The 20,487-nt window shown below is 36.3% G+C and overlaps 2 protein-coding genes across 6 annotated transcripts in view; both read left to right on the forward strand.

The window, feature by feature from the left end:
- Nucleotides 1-20,487, forward strand: part of LysRS (Lysyl-tRNA synthetase) — an 81,471-nt gene that overhangs the window by 15,392 nt on the left and 45,592 nt on the right. The window lies entirely within an intron of this gene.
- Nucleotides 1-20,487, forward strand: part of LOC136418291 (pro-neuregulin-2, membrane-bound isoform-like) — a 33,947-nt gene that overhangs the window by 11,653 nt on the left and 1,807 nt on the right. For 3 of the 5 annotated variants that reach the window (XM_066404326.1, XM_066404325.1, XM_066404322.1), the window contains 4 exons: nucleotides 19,466-19,655; nucleotides 19,785-19,805; nucleotides 19,991-20,139; nucleotides 20,397-20,478. In XM_066404326.1, the coding sequence (XP_066260423.1) occupies nucleotides 19,466-19,655; nucleotides 19,785-19,805; nucleotides 19,991-20,139; nucleotides 20,397-20,478 (442 nt within the window). The remainder of the gene's footprint in view (nucleotides 1-19,465; nucleotides 19,656-19,784; nucleotides 19,806-19,990; nucleotides 20,140-20,396; nucleotides 20,479-20,487) is intronic. The other 2 variants (XM_066404323.1, XM_066404324.1) reach the window with 2 other exon arrangements.

Here is a 20,487-nt window from a genome sequence, read left to right on the forward strand (position 1 = left end):
TTGAAGAGATGTATCTGGCATCGGAAATACTCGAAATATTTCTCAAAGATTTTTATACATCGTTAACCGCTTCAAAAGGTTATTATGATTTTTTTCATGATCAATTATCTTGGTCTTTGATCGATGTTCATTTCCTTCTATTTGAAATATTTTTGCACCTACTAAAAATAATTTCTTTGAAACTAATTAGGTTTTATAAGACATTCCACTGAGTAGTTTTGAGGGCCATAAAATCTAAAACTCAAATCAAAATGGCTTACAGCAAAAACAATGATGACCCTGCAATGTTCTTTTGTTTCCAAACCTCCATGATCCCATGAGTAGGTGACGTATCCCTGGCATCTAGCCGAATTGTTGCCGGAATTTGAAAATTGTATTTACTTTCTTTTAATTTCTAACTGAAATATTTTTGAGATATAGATATGCCCATGTACTTTCTATAAAACATGCTTTATACCTCTCCTATAGTTTATGAGATAAAGGCGCATAATACAATTTTCAGTTTTTCAGGAGGTAGAGCAAAACAGATTGCACTCTCTTAGTTTTGAAACATCGATCAAATGATATGTGAACATGTTTATTATAAAAAATTCCTTATTGATATAAAGGATTTTAAAAAATCTTTTTAAATATTTTGACCGCTATCAACGGAGACATTTTTCAATGATTTTTGTGCAAAAAATAATGTCTTCTAAAATCTTTTTATGTGCCGTTTTTACTGATTTTTTCCTGTACTTTTCAGATACTTTTAACCTACTTAAATTAGAGTAATTATTTGGTCATTTTGCTATCTTGAATAAGTAAATATCAAGGTAAATTTTTAGTGAGTTTTTCAGACATCCTTGGCCGACATAATTGTCTAATTTTTCAACGACATCCAGGTTTTCTTTATGGTTTGAAAAAAGAATAATTAATAATTTTTTAGTCATTTAATTATAGACAACTGTAACGTATTATTTATAAATATACATAGTATGTAATAAGTTTCGGACGTTTTTAGCTTAAGTAACCTGAATCACTTTTTTCAGATTCTTCAAACATTTTTGAACCTATTCGAAATGCGAATTATCAGTAATTTTCTGGATATGTTGTCCTATTTAAACCAGTTTTTTTTTCGAAATTACTCGATCAAGGTAAATGATGTCATTTTTCTTTGAGATCCGGATCCTACAGGTCGCAACAGCAATAATTAACAATTATTGGATAATATTTTAACTAGAGCAAACGAGTGAGTTATCAATAAAGCTCCGGATCTTTTGGACCGGGGTAAACAGGGTCATTTATCAATTATTTTTAGAAGAATATTGAGCTATTCAAAATGTTGTTAATCTTTTGAAAATTTTTTGACGGGTCAATTTCCAATGATTTTGCAAAATACTTTTGACTGATGTAAACAGTTTCACTTTAGAACCATAGGATTCGAGTAGAGAGGATTGCAATTATTTTCTATGATTTTCTTATCAACAATGCTGTAAATTTTCCAGTGCTGTTCGGATTAGTCAGAAGTGCTAGTAGTATCTATAGTATTACTAATAGTAGTAGATGCTAGAAATTCAGCCAACGTGCGTAATTCAATCAGCTTCCGTCAATGCGTAGTGTGCGATGTATACTTTCTTCATCAATGTAATAATCAAATCTTTTATGTGCGTCATTCGTCCTAAAAAGATGGAGGAATACCATGCAATCGCCTTAAGCCAAGTTTACATTAAAAGTCGTGATAATTATTTTATTAATAAATGTAGTCAGCGCCAGCGTGGGAATTATTTATATAAAGCAGCGCTTAACTTAATCAGCGACCTTTCAAGTCAAGACTGTGCAACAGCGATTACGCATTGTTTTCAGTTGATTGTACTTGTCCCCCTAAAATAGTCGGGTAGCCTTGTGTCTATGCTCATATATCTTGGCATCGGCTATTTTTTCACTTAAATAATTTCACACAAAGTCATCACCTAAGACTAGTCATAGATAGAATGGCCAACCCAAGATTGTTGACAGATGGCGATGAGGAGCTGCCTGCATCCATGGTGACGATCTCATTTGAAAGTTTATGCAATTAAGGAATATGCGCTGATGAATAATCTGTGTTTTATCATACAAGGATTTAAAAAAATTTAATTAGTCTGTTACCCTTCAGTGCGCCGATATCTTCAGTTATTTTCGTGTTGGCAAAAACCCGAGATAAAGATATGACTGCTGAATAATGGCGTATCATACATACATAATGGGCCCTGTTGTTTAAGGAAATAATGTGCACCAGTCGTGTTTATTGTTTGAGGTACAGTACCACTCCGGAAGCGTATACAAACTCGTGCGTTATGGCAACTCTTTATCCTAATAATCCCAGCTCCTTTGGTTACGCCACTGATAGCAGTGCCCTATTTTATCAACACAGCCATTTGCTATTCGCAATTAACCTCTTTTTACCTCTGAGACAAGCATATCGCGACTGTGGGAATCCGTAAACAAAAGTTGGTTATGAAAACTTGACAGTACCAAATTAGATACGACGGCCTCTTAAGTATACGCTGAGCGGCGGTACGTTCGTTACAATGTGGTACTCCTCAGTGGTATATTGATTTACGACATTTTAATTAATTAACTTTACGATTTATTTATCTGAAATTGTACTCGCCAATTGCAAATATTACAATTCTCATAATGCTTACAAAATTTACTTATGCAATTTACAAATCCTTATCTGCATTCATTCAAGTTTTAGAAGATGGCGCTACCGTTTGTGGTTCCGCAAATATCTTATCTACTTATGAGTTACTCAATAATAATAGTCGACGGATAATATTTTATTCAATGAACTAAGCGACGCTCGTAAACAGTTCGAAATAGAGCACTTATCCGGAAATATTGCAATAAAATTGAGAACGGTGATAAACACCTTATTACAGGATAAATTTATTGCTGCAGATGTTGATACCCTGATGATGCTTTAGCGGCCACTACAGAGGCACTAAAAAGAGATCTAAAGATATAACTTTAGCGAGATTCAGCAGTGTAGGTGCAATTTTAGGAATTTAATCCTGAAATTCAAAAGTACTGAAAATAAATGCATCCAAATCAGTTTGACAACCTTCGGAATATCCCTTCGATAAAATTTCTGTCACTGTCACAGTAAGTCCATCTGCCTTTCTTTCTTCGTCATACTCATACGCCTTGAAACTTGTCCATCATTTCGCATTGACAAATGAGCTTTATTGCCGTTTAATGACAAATTACGGACAATAGGACTTTGATTTGTTTATTGAATTGAATTGAAATATCGAATATGTCAGTATGTCTTGTTCCAACTGGTCAGGAAATTAACTAAGAAACGTTCGAGAATCCTTTTAGGCAACTCACGTTATTGATTTGAACTCGAAATTAGCATTTCACATGCATAGAAGGGTTCTTTAACCGTTTCGTACTGAAGGGTTGGAATGAGCCTTTAACGTTCTTTATTTTTAATTTTATTAAACTCTAATATTCCTGAACAAACCACCTATAGTAGGCCTAAGAAGTTAACACCATGGTAGCTAGTACAGTACGTTTAAATACATACAAACCATGATCGCTATGTCATTAATTATATCTTTTTGCAGCGCCTTTAAATGGAACTTTTACGTACCGCATTAAGTTAAAAAGAAACCTTAAATTATACATTGGTGAATAAGAAAACTTAAAGAGGGTTAACGTTTAAATTTATGAGTACCTATAGTACTCGAATACCTGTAGAACATTAATTGAAAGATCAGTCAATTTAGTAGTACCTTCTAATGTCAGCTTCGAAAAAAAATCTGTAGTCAGCTCAGATTAGTTAAAGTGTCGGGGGAATTCGCTGTTAAGGACAGTCAGGATTATTCCAGGAAAGTTAAGTCATATTAAATTCTAAAAATTTCTCCCTGAGATATTCAAAAGCATGGCTGCAAAACTCGATAAAAATTATTCTTGAAGATTAGTTCGGATTAGTGTAGAGACTAAACAAAAATCCTCTAAAGCTAGTTCAGGTTAATTAAAATTCCTAATCAAAAAATATGAATAGATACTAATTTCTGGTGTTGTCATGCCTCTCGACCAATCCATGTACTAACATAATCCAAGTTTTCGTTACCCAAGGATGTTCATTAAATGAACCCTAATCTCAGATTGAAAATTCGTGTATCAACGTCATATATTTCTAAAATACCCTATATCTTGAAATTAAGTTGCTTAATAAGGCTTTAGCAATTGTAACTGTTTCCTGGTTAGGTAAAGCCAGTACTTCTGGCAACTTCGAAAAAATAAACTATTGCCACGATGACATGTCTAGCTCTGGTCAATTAGTGCTTAAGATGCAGCAAAAGTACATGGCAGATGGCGCCAGTAGAATATTTTGCTGCAGGCCCAACATACTTGCCGGTGATATTGCCGATTTCTGCCTACATTTAATTGGCTCAAGATGAACCGAACTGAAGAGATCTAATAGAATCAAAAACCGGTCATTAGGATGCTCGAGTTAATTAAACGTAAAGGTGAAATGAGGCATAAAGTCGTAATAAGCTTTAAACTTCTCAGATTTGTCCTACAACTATTTGCAATCATTTTCATTACCCTTGGCTGTAGGTCGGCTCTGTGCACTAAGGCCTACTGTTTATTCAAATATTTGGTCAAGATACAGCAAAAAACAACACGGCAGATAGCGCTAGTAGGATAGTTTCCTACAGGCCCAACATACTGGTGGCATTGTGGATTTCTGACTGCATTTAATTAAAATTCGAAATAAACCTAACTGACAAGATTTAATAGATTCGAAACCGGTCTTTGGGGTGGTTGAATTAATTAAACTCCGAACTAGAATAAGACATAAAGTCGTAATAGGCCATAATATTTTCACATTTTTCCTTGCTTAAAAGTGATTTTCTTCTATTTAAGATTCGCTTCCTTCACCAGAACGATTTTGCGTACGCCCACTACAGATCTTACCAAGAAAAAGAAGTTTTTACCACTGCTCCCCCTTGAAGAATAATAATTTTGGTGTTTCTAAAGTAAGCGTTTGTCATAACCCCTTGACAAATGATAGTTGTTGCTTCAGCATCAACGGTAAACTTACATTCCCTGCTATTCAATAGCCCTTCTTCAATAGAACGACTAAGTTACCATTGCTCTTCTTGACTATGGAAATCTTTATTGTACTCTTGCAAATGAACGTTTTACTAGTCTTGACGGCGGTTGTATTGAGCATAAGGTGAACGAGGCCACTATCTTACTGTGTTCCTCTTATAGGAAAATTCTTTGTTAACTCAAACACCATACTGTAGAGTACAGAATTTATCAGATGTTTAAACCGGCCAGGACGTAGCGCCTATTGTACCTCTATACCTACACGCCATTGATGAGGCTCCACACAATAACTTGGTTGAAAAATTCTTCCGGATCACGCGGATCTGGAAGGTCTATGATGATTATTTCAGTCTTACCCTTTAATAGACTCTAGTATACGTGCGTGAGATATTTGTTATTATAATCTGAACTAGAACGCATTACCTAATGGACAGTATTATCTTTGCATTAAAGATATTTTGAAAGATTTCCAGAGCTTTTGCCGGAAATGCGAGAATTAACTTTCAGAGGTATCATATAGTGACTTGCTAACACATATTCGAATTGATGCCTGTGTAACCCCCATGACACTTCTCTGTCAAACTTAGTTGCTTTTACATTTCCTGGTGATGTGATTTACATTTCAATATGTAATATTTTGATGTTTTTCTTCAGAATTTAGTATCTGGCATTCTAGATTCTCCTCGAATAGTCCTGATTTCTTCTTATAAGGTCTGGATTTGGTGGCACTGGGCGTTTTTTTTTCGGTTGTTGACGTAAATGTGAATTTGTTACCGATTAGCAGCTAATACCTCCAAAAGTGCGATTTAGACGTTTAATCGGTTCTTTTCTCATCTTCCTCCTTTTTCTTTAACTGTCATCGCTCCTCTTCTTCATGGTCTTCCGTTTAATTTTGTTTGTCTTCTTCGTATTTTTCCTTCTGTTCTGCTTTCGCTTTAAAAAAGTTCTTCACGCACTTATACCATTTCAGAAGTTAGAATATCACTTCAACATAATATAATTTACACTTCTCATAAAATTATTTAGGCATGGGAAGATTTTAAAATTTTCTTGTTATTGCATCTTTTTCCTCAATTCTCACAACACCCGTCCGCGATTAAAAATAGAACGAGAAATCATAAAACCGTATATTTTCATTAAACCAATTAGAGTGACCGAACTAATTAGGTCCCAAGACAGTTTTCAATTAATAACGAATTTAGTCTCGGTAGAGAAAATGTGATCTTAACTTTCCCACCTACCGCTTTTGTCTGTCTGATCAATGGATAAATAAAGCAATGCACACTACCAGACGCTAATAATTGGAGACGAAATTGATTATTAAAGCGACAATTTCCACGGTCCCATTGTCCATGGAAATTGATTAATGCCGGATAATTGAGATGAAAGGTTGATGTATTTAAAAGTTTTATATTGTGCCGCTACTGACAAGAATAATACAGTTCCTCCATCACTGGGCCCTAACAGAAAGTAGGCAGCAGACATAGACGATTGGCGGAGGAGCTTTTCGGACAATGGTGTTGATGGAAGCACGCATCACTGACCAAAACACCTATAGACATTGTAAGAAACTGCCATTGTTCCTGCCTTAATCTTACCGTATTTTCACGTCTGACATACTTAAATCCAAAAGCAAATACGTTCTTAACGAAATTTACAATTAAAATTTAGTTTTTAATGCTTCGTTGAGTCACTTAAAACACATATTTAGTGTTTTAAATGACGCCGATCTCTAAATAGAAACGCATGACAATTCAGTGTGCAAATCGTGTGTTCACGCATTGCATGTGCCGCTGATAGTTCTCATGTTATTGGAACAGATAAACAGAAGACAAAAACAAAATATGTCTGTCTAAATAAGAACATTGCCATGGAAAACAGTAGACTGCTTGGCGGTCAACATAAACTGTTGTTTACAGCGAAACCTACTATGTCGACGTTGGATGGTTGATCGGTATAAAAGGCATAAATGCAGTTGACAATTTTTTGATTTATTGACTATATCTATGTAATGAAAGAAAATCTTGCAACCAATGCCAAAACTGAATTTTCCATTCATTTCTAAGGTCAATGGTAGTATAAATTAAATCTCCAGTCGTTTAATTCCCTTGATGCAGTGCTACTGGTATAAATCTCGTTGATGACCGTTTCGGTTCTGGATGCCAAAACCTATTAACCGTCGATTTTTTCCTCTTTACGTTTGCCAAACAACTTAACAAAAGTACTGTATTACAAGAGCAAATTTATCCGAAGCATAACTGTACATTAAAGTCGGAAATTTAATATTTATCGTGTTTTTCGTTTATTTTCGCGCCGAACGCAATAACTCTATCTCCGTGAAGGAAAGCTTTTACTACCCGCCTCTGGCATAATCAGCCACGTAATTAGCCCGAATTGAGCCCGGCTAATTAACGGACGTTATTGTCTTCGAATTATAAATACATCTTTTCTTGGTACCGGTGGCAAGATCAGAGGTTCCGTAGGCGGCCACCGCCACCCTGATTTAAATGAAAACAATAGTCGGCGCAAAGCGTGACGTCACCCGATCGATCGCCGACACCGGCGCAGCGGCGGTACTTTGACTTTGACTGCCCAATAATTCGATACGGCGCGACCAAACATTTTGCGCGACCTGGAATTGGGTTTCATCCAATGGAATACCCGACCACCTGGTTGGGTTGCTAAAATTCAATTTCGGTGCCATAGTTGGAGCTTTTTAGCCGCGGTACTGCTGGCGCCATCCATGAGCCAACCAGCAAACAGCAGAGGAGTAAGTTATTTGTATTCGTAAAAAATAAATAATTCTCGTCTTCGAAACGTGTCAAAATAAAGCTGAAGAATTCTTAACGTGCGATTTTTAATGTATTGCTTGCTACTTTTAAGGGTAATCTAACTCAAAAACTGTTATAATCATTAGCGTCGCACGTCACCGAAGTCAGAAAAAGAAAGAGGTTCAGCAGCAGTTCAATTTTAAGGAAAATATTTCAAAGAAATATGTTGAAGTTATTAAATGTTAATTATTATTAATCAGGTCATCAAATAAAAGCAGAAAAACCTTTTTTGACGAATTTTTAATTAATTCACAATACTGATTGAAATTGAGGAAATTCTTATAACTGTAAATAAGACTTTAAAAATATACGTATTTTTCCGTTGAGACGGTTTTTTTTTCCGGAGAATTACAAAGTACTTATTAAAATTTATTTAAAAAATGAAAAATTATTAATTTATGTGAAAACGCTATTGATGACATTTCAACGAAAATTTGTTAATGTTAACAACTACACAGTACGTGCAATTTCCATTAAAAAATTGTTTTCAAGTCCATCCGTGGTGCCCATACTAACAGATTGTGGAATATTTTTAAGAAAAAACTGGTACGCCACTATTTTTTTGGAAAATTGCCTATAATTTTTAAATTATCGGTTCAGTTTGACGCAGAAAGTCCGTTTAAATTTTTTGTATGACGTATAGTTTTTCGAGTAAACAAATAAAAACCGCCACTAACTTAACATAAGTTAATGGTTATTTAAATTTAAAATTTGCAAGTAGAAGTTTAAATAAGAAGTTATAGTCACACTGCATAGGGAATAGTTGTTTTTTATCAAATTAATAAAATTTAATTATTAATAGTACTTTTTTTAACAATATTTTTTTAACTACCTAAAAAAATGTATCTGACTATGACTTCTCATTGATATCGTTAATTTCAAACTTTCATAACTATTTAGATTAAATTAAGGGCTAGTATTAAAACGATGTTTATTTTTTTAATCAAAAACGGTGCGTTATGAGAAAAGACTAAAATTTTCGTTCTTCTCCAAAGCTGAACAAAGAAATCAAAAATTATTTTTATTTTAAGAAAATGTGGCGGCATATTCTGTGTGAAACTGGAAAGCTACAAGTGACAATACTAAACATATCTAACAAGCCTTCAGTGCCTGCCCAATGTTTTACGAGTTTGCTAATTTCAAATTCGAGTCAATTAGGAGCGTTGGTAAAATACTACATATATGATAACGTGATAAGTAATAACACATTAACGTCATTCATTTATCTATTAGTATAGTTCACTTCGAAGTTAAATTATTGCTTGTTTGTTCGTTAAATTGGAGACAACAAACGTGCTTAACAACTAGAAAAAATGCATTTAAAGGCATAAAATGGGTGACGAATTTATGTACCAGGGATCTTCAAATTTGCTCATTGGTCATTGGAAAGAACTCCGAATATAAAAATAAAATTATACCGTTCAGACAAAGTTATTTGGACAGACAATGGCATTTTTATTAGAAGAAATACGCGTTACTGGTCCATGAAGAACTTCATTTAAAGAATGGTACTTCACCAATATCGTTTTGAGTTTAATGTACACGTTTGAATATTTGGCCATCAACTTACACATACACAACTATTGGTTTCAACAAAAGGCGCACCCGCACATAATGCAAGAGTTATATAGGAGTGTTTATCACACACACCAAACGTTTTTGGTTAGCCGGTTCTTCAGACATCACCCCGTAAGATTTTTTCTTTGGAACTACATAAAAAATTATGCTTCCTGACATATCTATAAGATAGGAAAAAATAACGAAAGAGAATTCTTAAAGTTTTTGAAATTATCCCATGAAATATGCCACTTAAAGTTTAGCTGCATCAGTCAAGAGATGTTATTTGTGCTTAGAAAATCACGAACACATTTTGTTTCTCTTGACGCGACGCCACTGTTAAGAGCTTAAATTCCAAGAAACCTATCAAAGTTAACAGCGCCATCTATTATCAAAGCGTTAGCTAACAGAACTCAAGGAGTGATGTCACACGTCCTCAATCCCTATGATGATTTAGCGCTACGTTCCGTTCTTTATAGCGGAAAATTACGTGGTGGAAATGTATGCGCGCCACACCTGCACTTCGTTAACCATCAAATTTATCGAGGAAATAAGATTTCGTGAGATTTAAGCGAATTAAATTGCCAACCGAAAACCAAAACTCATAGGGAAACACCGCCATTACACCATTGACATGGCAAACAAAAGAGCCTTGAGTGCGCAATAAGAAATTCCCCTTTTTAACATGCAAATGCTGGTATCTAGATGAACGCTGTGTGCCAAAAAGAGAAAAGCAGGGAAATCAGCATGCAAATTAATTCTTTAAAGCTGAAAAAATGACTTCGGAAATAGCTTACCTTTTTGACAATCTTCAATAGATATTTTGAATTGTAACTGGAACCTATATGTAAAATAATTATAATATATTTGAAAAATGTCGACAATTCTTTTTCTTAGTCAAGTAGTAAATAAAGGTATCAAATTTTAAATCACGGAGTTAGTACAGCCAATGCAATGTCTAATGCGATGCGTGAATCTACCATATTTTTTAGTTTGGGCAAGTCGGAAGATGGCCTGATCGTGGGGAGATGGATGGCAAAACTACAAATTCAATTTACCTAAATTTTCTAGCTGTAGTTTCCACGTTGCTTGTTTCCGCGATGATTCATATGTACGCGTATGCCATTTCAACGCAATTATACCGAAAATATAAAAAAACATCACTTATTTTAATCAAAAATTCGCGCGACGACACTTCACTCTCGGACCGTTAAACGGTTAAATGAAACAAAAGACGATGAGGTTAGATGCAAAAGCTTTATGGCCGCGCTCAAAGCCTACTGAGATGTTTGTATTATTATTGTGTATTAGTAATTAATTTATTTACCTTCTTGCACATAATATAGAGAGATTAATAACGGGTTACCGACTTCTTATTTGATACACATTTCCTCTATATTAAAAAATCATACTGATGTATGTGTTTCGTATTTAAGGGACATTGAGAATCATGATGTAAGAATTACTGGATACAATGCCTATCGATAGCGGGTGACGTCATTCTGTATGCACAATATGCAGATAGAATTACTTTGGTATTGTCTGAATTTGAATTTCTAATTATTCTGATGTAAGTATTTAAGAGAATGCGCAGTTATGTCTTTCTACATAATGGGTGTTTCTGCAAAGTGATTTTTGCAAAAAAATTCTTGTATAATTTTTAATTAAAATGTGAATTCTTCGTTATACAATAAGTTCATAATTTATTATTTTTTGAGGTATGTGACAGTTATTTATGACCCCAACTACACTATTTGAAACATGACTTTCTAAATATTTTTGCATCTTTGGTAAGACTGTAAAATATCCATACATCGTTAAAAGAATTGCAATAATTTCTCTTTTCTCTATTCTGAGTAGTGAAACATTTATCAAGTAGATAGCAAATGTGTTTGATATTGGTAAGTTTCGATTAATATCTAATTGCGTTCACCATATTATCAGGAAATATTGTTTGTGCAGACTTGAAACACAAATCTTTTATACATTGAGCACAAATAAAATAATATTTCATTTCACTCGGCTCCTGACGTCCCCTGGGCTGTAAAAATCTCGTAGTGTAACAAGTTATTTACTGCACTTGAGACGTAAATAGCTGTTTTGTAGATTGTTTCGGGGATCATTTTTCTTCGAATTCTTGAAATCAAAATTCGCTAATCCCGCTCCCTCCCCTGACGTTGATATCTCAAGCCTCTATGTCATTTCGATGACGGTCATGACTTATGTATGACGCTCCCTCTCTGAGTTCGCGAAATAGACGCAAGGCCAGACGATATACAGTTAGCTGCATGGCATCCAAACAATTCCAACATTTGCATAATCGAAACCGATCGTTTATTTATTTATTTATTGCGGGAAAAAGTCGATCGGTCCTCTTGATGCAGTGCCCCAAAAAACTTTTTTATTATAATAGGTCTTTTAGGTCGAAACGGACAGTAAATATGTCATTCGACCCCCTCGCTTCGACTTCTTTAGTATCGGACTGTCTCAAAAAGGATTCCTCAATAGTTGCGGGGTTTTGCCCGGTTTTAACTCATTAACTTCATGAACGATATTATTTGTCACTTTGGCCGTGTCATTGACAAAATATACACCTGGAACATCCTTGGGTGTTATTTTTACCAGACCTCAGTCTATTTCCCAACCACTCTCATAAATAAAACCGAATATCTGCAACTACAAACGAAACTTTTCTGCTCATTTGTCATCGCTGAACCAGATTTTCAGAAGAAGACGTCTATTTTTATGTAACCGATATGTCTAAACATTTAATTTGTGACCGGCTTCGTTTTTAAGTGGATGATAATTAACGTAGGTTGGGTTTTTTATTTCCAGCAAATCACGAAGTCCGAAGATGTTTAGAACGCGTTAATCAAGCGCTGTAGATGCGCCAGTTTAAATCGCTGTTAAGAAATCGAAGTGAAATTTTCGGTGGAAATCGGTGAATTGCCAATTGAAGCAGGCCTAAACCGCGGAACCCCTCATCAACCCTCAAACGGCTAGGTGATCAGCGAATGTCACTATTTCGCAGCGATTCCAGCAACTGCCATATGAGCAGCAAGTTACGATTCTAAGTAATAGGATCACTACAGTTTTCAGTACTGGGTGTTCATTTCGGCTTCTGCCTCGATCCTAAATAATCAGGTTAGTTCAGGTTAGCGGTGTTCGCGATATTTTTCCATGATTGCGTTTGATCGGGTAGCAATCCGATCGCACATAATCATTACAACTTACTGAAGTTATTCTACAGTTACCGGTGCATAACGTACGTTACATTTCCGTCACGGTTCGAAGTAATCGGATTACCACAATTTTCGACGTTCAAGATACGTTTCGGTTACAATCGCGATTTTAGGCAATCCGGTTACTAAATTACTGTGCGGGCCTCGTCAAGACTCCTTTCATTTCCTCTAGCAGTTCCGAGTAGTTCGTCCACAGCAATTCCCGCAATGTTTCGGAAATCTTTGGAAAATCTGGATATAGCGCATGGGCGCCGAGACACGAATAGCGTTATCCCGAAGATTCCTGCACGGAGCTTATGCAGGCGATCTCAATATAGAAGATCGTACTACAATAATCTTGTGAAGTCTTTAATTCAGATCACGGCAAATGCGCGTCCATATTAAAACTCTTGATGGAATGTTACAGCACGCTGAAAAGCCGAGTACCGTATGCCGAAGAAGGACGTCGCTGATGCGGTGACAATGTCGCCTTTAAAGGGGGGTCGTACCCGTTGGTACTCAAAACAGCAGCACAAAAACCTCATTTGCACATTGCATGTATACGCAAGACATTTATCCCTTGAAGTGCACAATTTTGCATCAGCTTGAGGCCGGTTCCAACAGAGAGCAACCTGGACCATCACAAACGGTCACGGCCATACATGTGATATTTTTGACAGTTTCTAACGATCCGAAATTGATCGTATTTCCTGTGGCAACAGAAATGCGTCGCAGTTTCCAGACCGAAGGTTTCCGTTGCATCGCATGCAAATGGCACGGTGCAAGTAAATCTGTCATCTCTCGGCCATCGAAAAGGATACTGCGATTTACACGGTTATTATTTAAATATTTCATGTATACAGAGCGTCATTAACTGTGCAATGTAGGCATGTTTATTGAAACAAGCCACATACAGGTGCCGTTGGAAACTTCCAAGTGCCAATTCCAGACTGCGAAGAGCTGCGTTCGGTTTTGCAATAGTGCAGGTTCAGCTGTATGTTGCTAATAGACGAGCCTCGAGACTCCTCAACGCTCGGACTATAACAAGGAATTTAGAAAATGTGCCGCCGTCCAATTAAATAGCTTACTAACATTGTGTTTATTAGAAGCCAAACAGTGAAAAGATAAAACAGACAATTTTATGCGGTCCAAACGAAATTTATTTGTTTTCGATGATCGGCCCGCCGACGACTTTCCGAAATTTTCGGCGATTTTTGCTCTAAACTCGATTTTCGATTTCGGCATAAATATTCGAATTCCGGGAACCGACTTCTGGAAGGTAGACGCGTGCTGAATATTAATCGGCCAACAATGCCATGGAATCCGCTAATAGCTTGTGCCAAATATGTAGCGGTGCCGCCAATGTATTATGCACCGATTGCTGCAAGAACCAGTGGCGTCTCGGCAGGCGCTGAACCGCCACAAAAAGGTTGCGGCACTACGTCCAAAAAAAGCGTCTTTACGAGATGACGCCTCTGGCTTGATGTGCCGTACGGTTTGGTACGGAAAATTAGAAATTATGCTAGAAAAGAGTCACAGCATTATTTCCTTATAAGCGTTCTAAAAGCCATTAGCCATTCAGTAACTATAAAGACGGCGCCACTCTTGCAAAACATTCCAGTTTCTATTATAATATTTTGTGCAATATGCGTCACAAAGCCATTTTCCAATCAGCCTCATGTATATCTCTTTACAATGATTTTATATGTGTAAAAAAGTTTCAGCAAGCAGTGGAAATCGATTTTTTTCAACTGAGACTTTCAGGACGCTCATGAGTGTGAGTGGCTTTGCCGGTCCCAAAGCGCAACAAAATTATACGGAATTGTATTTTAATTTTGCCGCTTTTTATCCTCAAATGCCTTGAAATTCCATGCAGAGCCACTTGTAGCGAGAAAACTCTCCAGATTTTCCAGCTTGATCACCTGTTAGTTAATGGTGTTATAAAGACGTTGACACAGTTGAGAATGTGTAACATGTGACAATTATTTTTCAATTACTCATCATTGTAGCAAAACACGTTATTTTTGTCAGAATAATAAACAATACTTTCCGAACTTATGGGTTTTAGTTTAATCTGTGCCTAGCGCCATGTGTGTTTGTTTTAAATTTTTTTCACCAATCCAACTCTTGTTGGGACGATTCCTAAGAGCGACTGTGAAAAATTAGCCACCTACTCGTTATTTATATTAAGTAGAAGAAATAAAATTAATGGTATTTATCTTCCTGGACACAAATAAATCCGGTTTTTCGTCAATGCAAAATGTCTGCGTCAAAAATACGCTTTTATTTGGAACATGTCGCTTATATCCGGATTCGAAAATAGTCATCAGTTTCCCAAGTCCTTAAAATAACGTTATATTACAGTGTGGGAGTCATTGCTCTATTTATTAGACCCGAGACTATTAAATTTTCGGTTAGAGTATAACACATTAAGCGATTAACTGTTTTACGCAAATAAATTCGGTTGCTGCATATACGAATAATCGGCTAAGCTAACGAGGGGCCTACATCCATATCGTAGGGCCCTTTTATGGCTGACGAGAAATTGTGAACCCTGTTTTTTCAGCCACCGGGTATACGGCGGCGAGCCGGCTTCAGATATAGGAGGTCTCAGCGAATTCGTATTTATTATGTATGTGCCAGTTTTTGCGAGGCATTACCTAAAACTACAAACTCGCTCCTGCGAATCTATAGTAGGACACGTGACCTCAATATAAATCTCCGACTCTTTTAACTCGCGTTCTTTTGCCTTTTCGATCGCCAAAGATTCCACTGCGGCAATAATAATAATTGTTCTTTGGTGCATTTGCATCTACAACGCAAAGTTGTAACAAACCCAGAAAACATACATTACAAGAGCAGCCACTGTTTGTTTTTGATAAGAACAACACAAACACACTAGTCAGCAGGTGCGGTACACTACAAAGGCCGCCATTGCACTAACTTTTAAATATTTATGTTTGCCTCCGTACAAATTTGGTAATTATTATGTTCTAGTTTCCTCTATAAACGAGCCGCTAATAAACTTTCAGAAGTTTCACGTTCACAAATCACAAATCGAAATTTAAAACATAGCAATCGGTTGTCATGTGGATCGACAGGGGTGTAAAATGCGTTGAGGAGAATTGTGCATGACTTTCAGAAGGAGCTACGTCCTGACTGGTATTACACATCGGAATTGCGAACGAGGCAGTTGGGTGCGACGTGGATTGACAGGGGCGTAACATGTGTTAAGGCGAATTTCGCATCATCTCCAGACAAGTATACTTTTTAGTAGATTTTTAAGTGTTTGGCCAGTCAGAGAATATTGTAAAATTAAATATGAGAATTAAAACCTCATTTGCATAATCCAAAAGTAATAATTTGTATTAAAATTTCAAGAGTTGCAGACTTATTCCCTGTGAAACTACTTTTGTTAACACTTGAATTTCCCACACAAATCCAAAGTATTCTATCTCAAGTTTTTCTTAAAATGCAACAATCATCAACAAGATCACTTGATATCAAAGTCAATAAATATCAAATTTTTGCCTATCGAAATTCTCATTTACCACCACTATGCGCAACCGCCTATGACTCAAACTGACGTCAGCTGTTATGTAATATATAATATGTAATTGTATAAGCGTCTTTTTCTAATACACACGCTTGAATGAAAAGAGAAGATAGGTCGTATTTTCCTTTTTTCATTTTTTTGGAAATAGCACCCCACATACCAGGACTTAGGAAAACAGGTTCAATGCCATGGAGGTATTCTTCATCTGAGCCCATATAATAAAGATGGTTACGCTATGCCTGGTAGGTGGCGCTGTACATGATTTGATGCATTGATGTAGTGGGAGCAAATGACAATTTGAACAGTAAAAACTGTAATTTTTCTTATATACAGATCTAATTACGCGGGGGTTTGCCGGATCTTTCAGATGCCCAGAAAAGTTTTCCATTTGAGAGTATTTTCAAGTACCTGCTCCATAATACCACGTAACACCTAATCATTTTATTATAAATTTGGCATCGTCCGGCATCGTGATTCAACTTGGCCGCTGTCCATTCTTCGCTAGACGCCGCCGACGCTCTCTCTCCTCCAAAAACCGCTATCTTTTCTGGCAGAAAAACATTCCTACTACTATACTATAAAAGCCCCAGCGTGTCGGTTTCCAGACACGAGACTAAGCCCACACTAGTCTGGTATTTTCCGCAAATCGAATGAATAATGTGCGTTTTTCACGGCTGGCACGTTTCGGGAAAATGATATATCGCCCATTTAGACCCCACGAAATTATCTAACGAATTACCGAGAGGCATCTGAAAATAAACAAAAAAGTGAAATCTGGATGAGAATTTAATTTTGAAATGAAATTGCAGGTCGATTGGGCAAAATTACTAATGGAACACAGAAGCACGTCATTATAACGCAAGCTGGAAGCTATGGCCTGTAGCAATATTCAAAATTCATGTCATTTTGGCGTGAATGTATCAATGCTAGGAATTCGAATTTTCTGGTTTTAAACAAAAATATGCTCTAATTTAAGATGTAAATATTAAAGAACTCTCCTTTCGTCCGAACATCTCTCAATCCTCACTCAAACAAACAGGGTCACGGTCTGATGTGGATATAAACTACTCAAGTCTTAAACTAGTTATACGTCTATTACCAGATCTATTCGTTTATTTCTCAATTAAAGGGATTCCCAGAAAGTAAATGCAAATAGATCTTTCGAGAAAAATTATTTTAAAAGTGAAATCTCATCGAGAAATTTGATAAAACCCAAGGCTCACCTAGTTTTCGGAAATGCGTTCAAAAAACTGTAGGTTTAAGCTCGACTTTCCAACTCGACATTACTAATTACATTTGCAATAATTTCTTGGCCCGTATTGAACGCATTGCTTAAACATGTGCGTTTGAAGGCTGATCCGGTACGTTACACTCAAAATAATCCCTGCCCACAATGATAATTTATTCAGAAACGTTACTTAGACTTAGATATTAATCAAGCCAGCTGGTAATGTTGCGTTTATCCTGTAGGAATAAGTGGGCAAAAGTATTTAATTTTTTTGTTTGTGATTCTACAAAAGAAAAAATACGGTCCCGTTTTCTCACCGGAAAATAATACTTTTCTGCTCACCGATTTTTTTCAAATTTATCTTGTTGGATGGAGAATTTGATGCCTTTTACGACTACGTTAAACCTTTTGTTCATCATCAATCGTCATTATCAAAATGTTCAGTATTTCAAAAATTGTTGGAATTATCCATAACTTATGAATATGTTCGAAATCCGACTCTAATGCCGAGTTCCTCCTAGAAAAAGAGCTCTTTCTAGCTCACTAATTTTCTCTAAAATTGTCTTCGTGGATACATAATTTCATGTCTTTCTCACTAAATTAAAAAGGGTTCATTAAACTCAAATGTTTTAAAGGAATTTTGCAATTATTCATATTTTATAAATAATTTCAAAATTCGATAGTAGGCCCGGTTTCCCCCAGAATAAGGGCACTTTCCAGGAGCCTAATTTTCTTCTGATTACTCTTATTCGATAAAGAGTTTTCATACTCTTTCTCACTACATTGAAAGAGTCTTGACGGGACTCTCAATTATTCAAAATTTCCGCAGCAACTTTAAGCTCCGCCATTTTGTCAAGAAAAAAACCATCACACTTTTCCTACAGAAAAATTATATTTGATTTGAGCATATCCGAGTTTTAAATGATTATTACAAAACTACTTTTTCCAGAGCTGTATAATTTTAAGAAATTGGGTTTAGTCTAGTTCAGCTTAGTCTCCAATTTTATAACAAAGGCGGTAAATATGAAACAAATAACCAGTGCTCAAAACTGTACTTAAACGTGACTAAACACTGCCTACCTGAGGTTAAGGACACGCGGCGACAAGATAAACGATATTTTAATTCCCAGAGTTTTGACCCAACGTGCAAACTAGATCTTATTTGCAAAAGGCCATATTTTTGGAAAGCGCTCTATTTGCCAACAGGAAACGGACGTTCGTATGAGTAATATAAAATTACTCCAGACTTACGTTAGTGTCATCGGACTGTTTTTTTTCTTGGCTTACTTACAGCATTCGACTAAGTGGAATGGAAATTGATTATCTAAAATTAAAATCCGGCCGTAGAAAGCGATTCATTAGCGGCGGCTGCAAGGCTTCCCTAAAGTTTGACTCTTTTTAGTGTTTTGGTGTCATTAGCGTGCCAATGAGGGGAGAAACGCAGTAGACGAAAATACCTGAATGTTTTGTCATACCTGCACTAACAGGCATGTTTTACATACGATAATAGAGCCCATCGTACGGTGGTTTCAGTAAAAGCGACGAGTTTTGAAAGATCTTAAACATAATGGAACACTTACTCTGTAAGTTATTTATAAACGTAGATCCGTGTTTTTGTACCTGCTCCACCACTGAGTTTCTGGCACGGCGCCCAGCGGCGCGACGCCGCGTCCCGATGCGACGTTGTCGAGATTTTCTTACATGGAATATTTTCCACAATAATATTTCAAATATAATACTTGAAGTCGTGGGTTTGCTTTTTTCTACTCAAATGACGAACAAAATAGTTTGAGAAAAACAATAATTACCGTATTGCTAACATGTGGACGTACACGCCTAATTACTTAACAAACCCATTCATTCATCGTTTCGATTTCACCTGAATCTAGATTTGGTGCCAAATATTTTGGTATTCAGTGAGAGGCATATAAAACCTGAAATACTAAAGACTTCATATCAATGTAGATTTTTTTGCTTTCAGAACCGAGACATCCATATAATACAACAGTGATAAGAAAACAGAATAACAGAAATCAGAATAACAGGAAACAGAAGATCAAGTTGGTCTGTAAGACGAGGGCAATGCCGCTTCCTCGGATATCCTGGAAAAGGAACAACGTCACCCTGTGCAACAACAACAAATCTCTAATTACAATGACTTACTCGGTTAAGTAAGTAGTTAACTAAAGGTTTTAATTAAGTGGAATCCGTACAAACACGTCATATCCTAATATAGCCAATATACTGTGCTACTTAATATTTCATTATCTAATACGAGTTATTCGCATTTTGCTTCCAAGAGATGAGGATTACAGTGAAAGGTAAATGGCGATTCAAAACTCTCTGCTCAATGCAACTTTCTTGACAGAATACTGACTAAAATTTTCTTACAAAATTTTCTCAATAACCACAATTTGCTACAAAACCTTAAGAACATGAATCAATACATAGAAAGTAATGCCTCCAGTGTATAGTTTATAATTACAGAGAAGGCTTGATCTTGCAGGAAGCGAAGAATGGTGGTAAGCAAACTGCTGATCCAAAAACCTTCGGGGGACGATTTTGGCCGGTACGAATGCGTCATCCATGGAGCAAATAGTACCGACAGTACCAGCATCGAGGTGCCCAATTCGGCCCCATTCAGTGAGCTCGATAGTGAGATACCTTCTTTCTTTCTTGCGGGCTTTATTTTCGTTTTTTCCTCCCACTAACTGACCTCTAATCATTCGTGTGAGAGAAAGCTCTGACAATTCCGGGTTTTGCGTTCTACTGCATGTCCTTTGATTCATTAAGTTTCTAATGCACCTTTTCATTTTTATTGCACAGCATATTTAAGCGACATGAATGAAGTGTGTATCATATCGCTTCAAGTTGTGTTCGCTCTGTAAACTAATTGTTATTTCTCATTTTAGGAAAATCTTGCAAGGATAGTGATAGTGAATTCTGCCCTAATGGTAAATGCTACCTCGATTACAACAACGAGAAGTATTGCGAGTAAGTTTC

This window comes from Euwallacea similis, chromosome 34, assembly GCF_039881205.1.
Source record: "Euwallacea similis isolate ESF13 chromosome 34, ESF131.1, whole genome shotgun sequence".
NCBI classification, from domain to species: Eukaryota; Metazoa; Arthropoda; class Insecta; order Coleoptera; family Curculionidae; genus Euwallacea; species Euwallacea similis.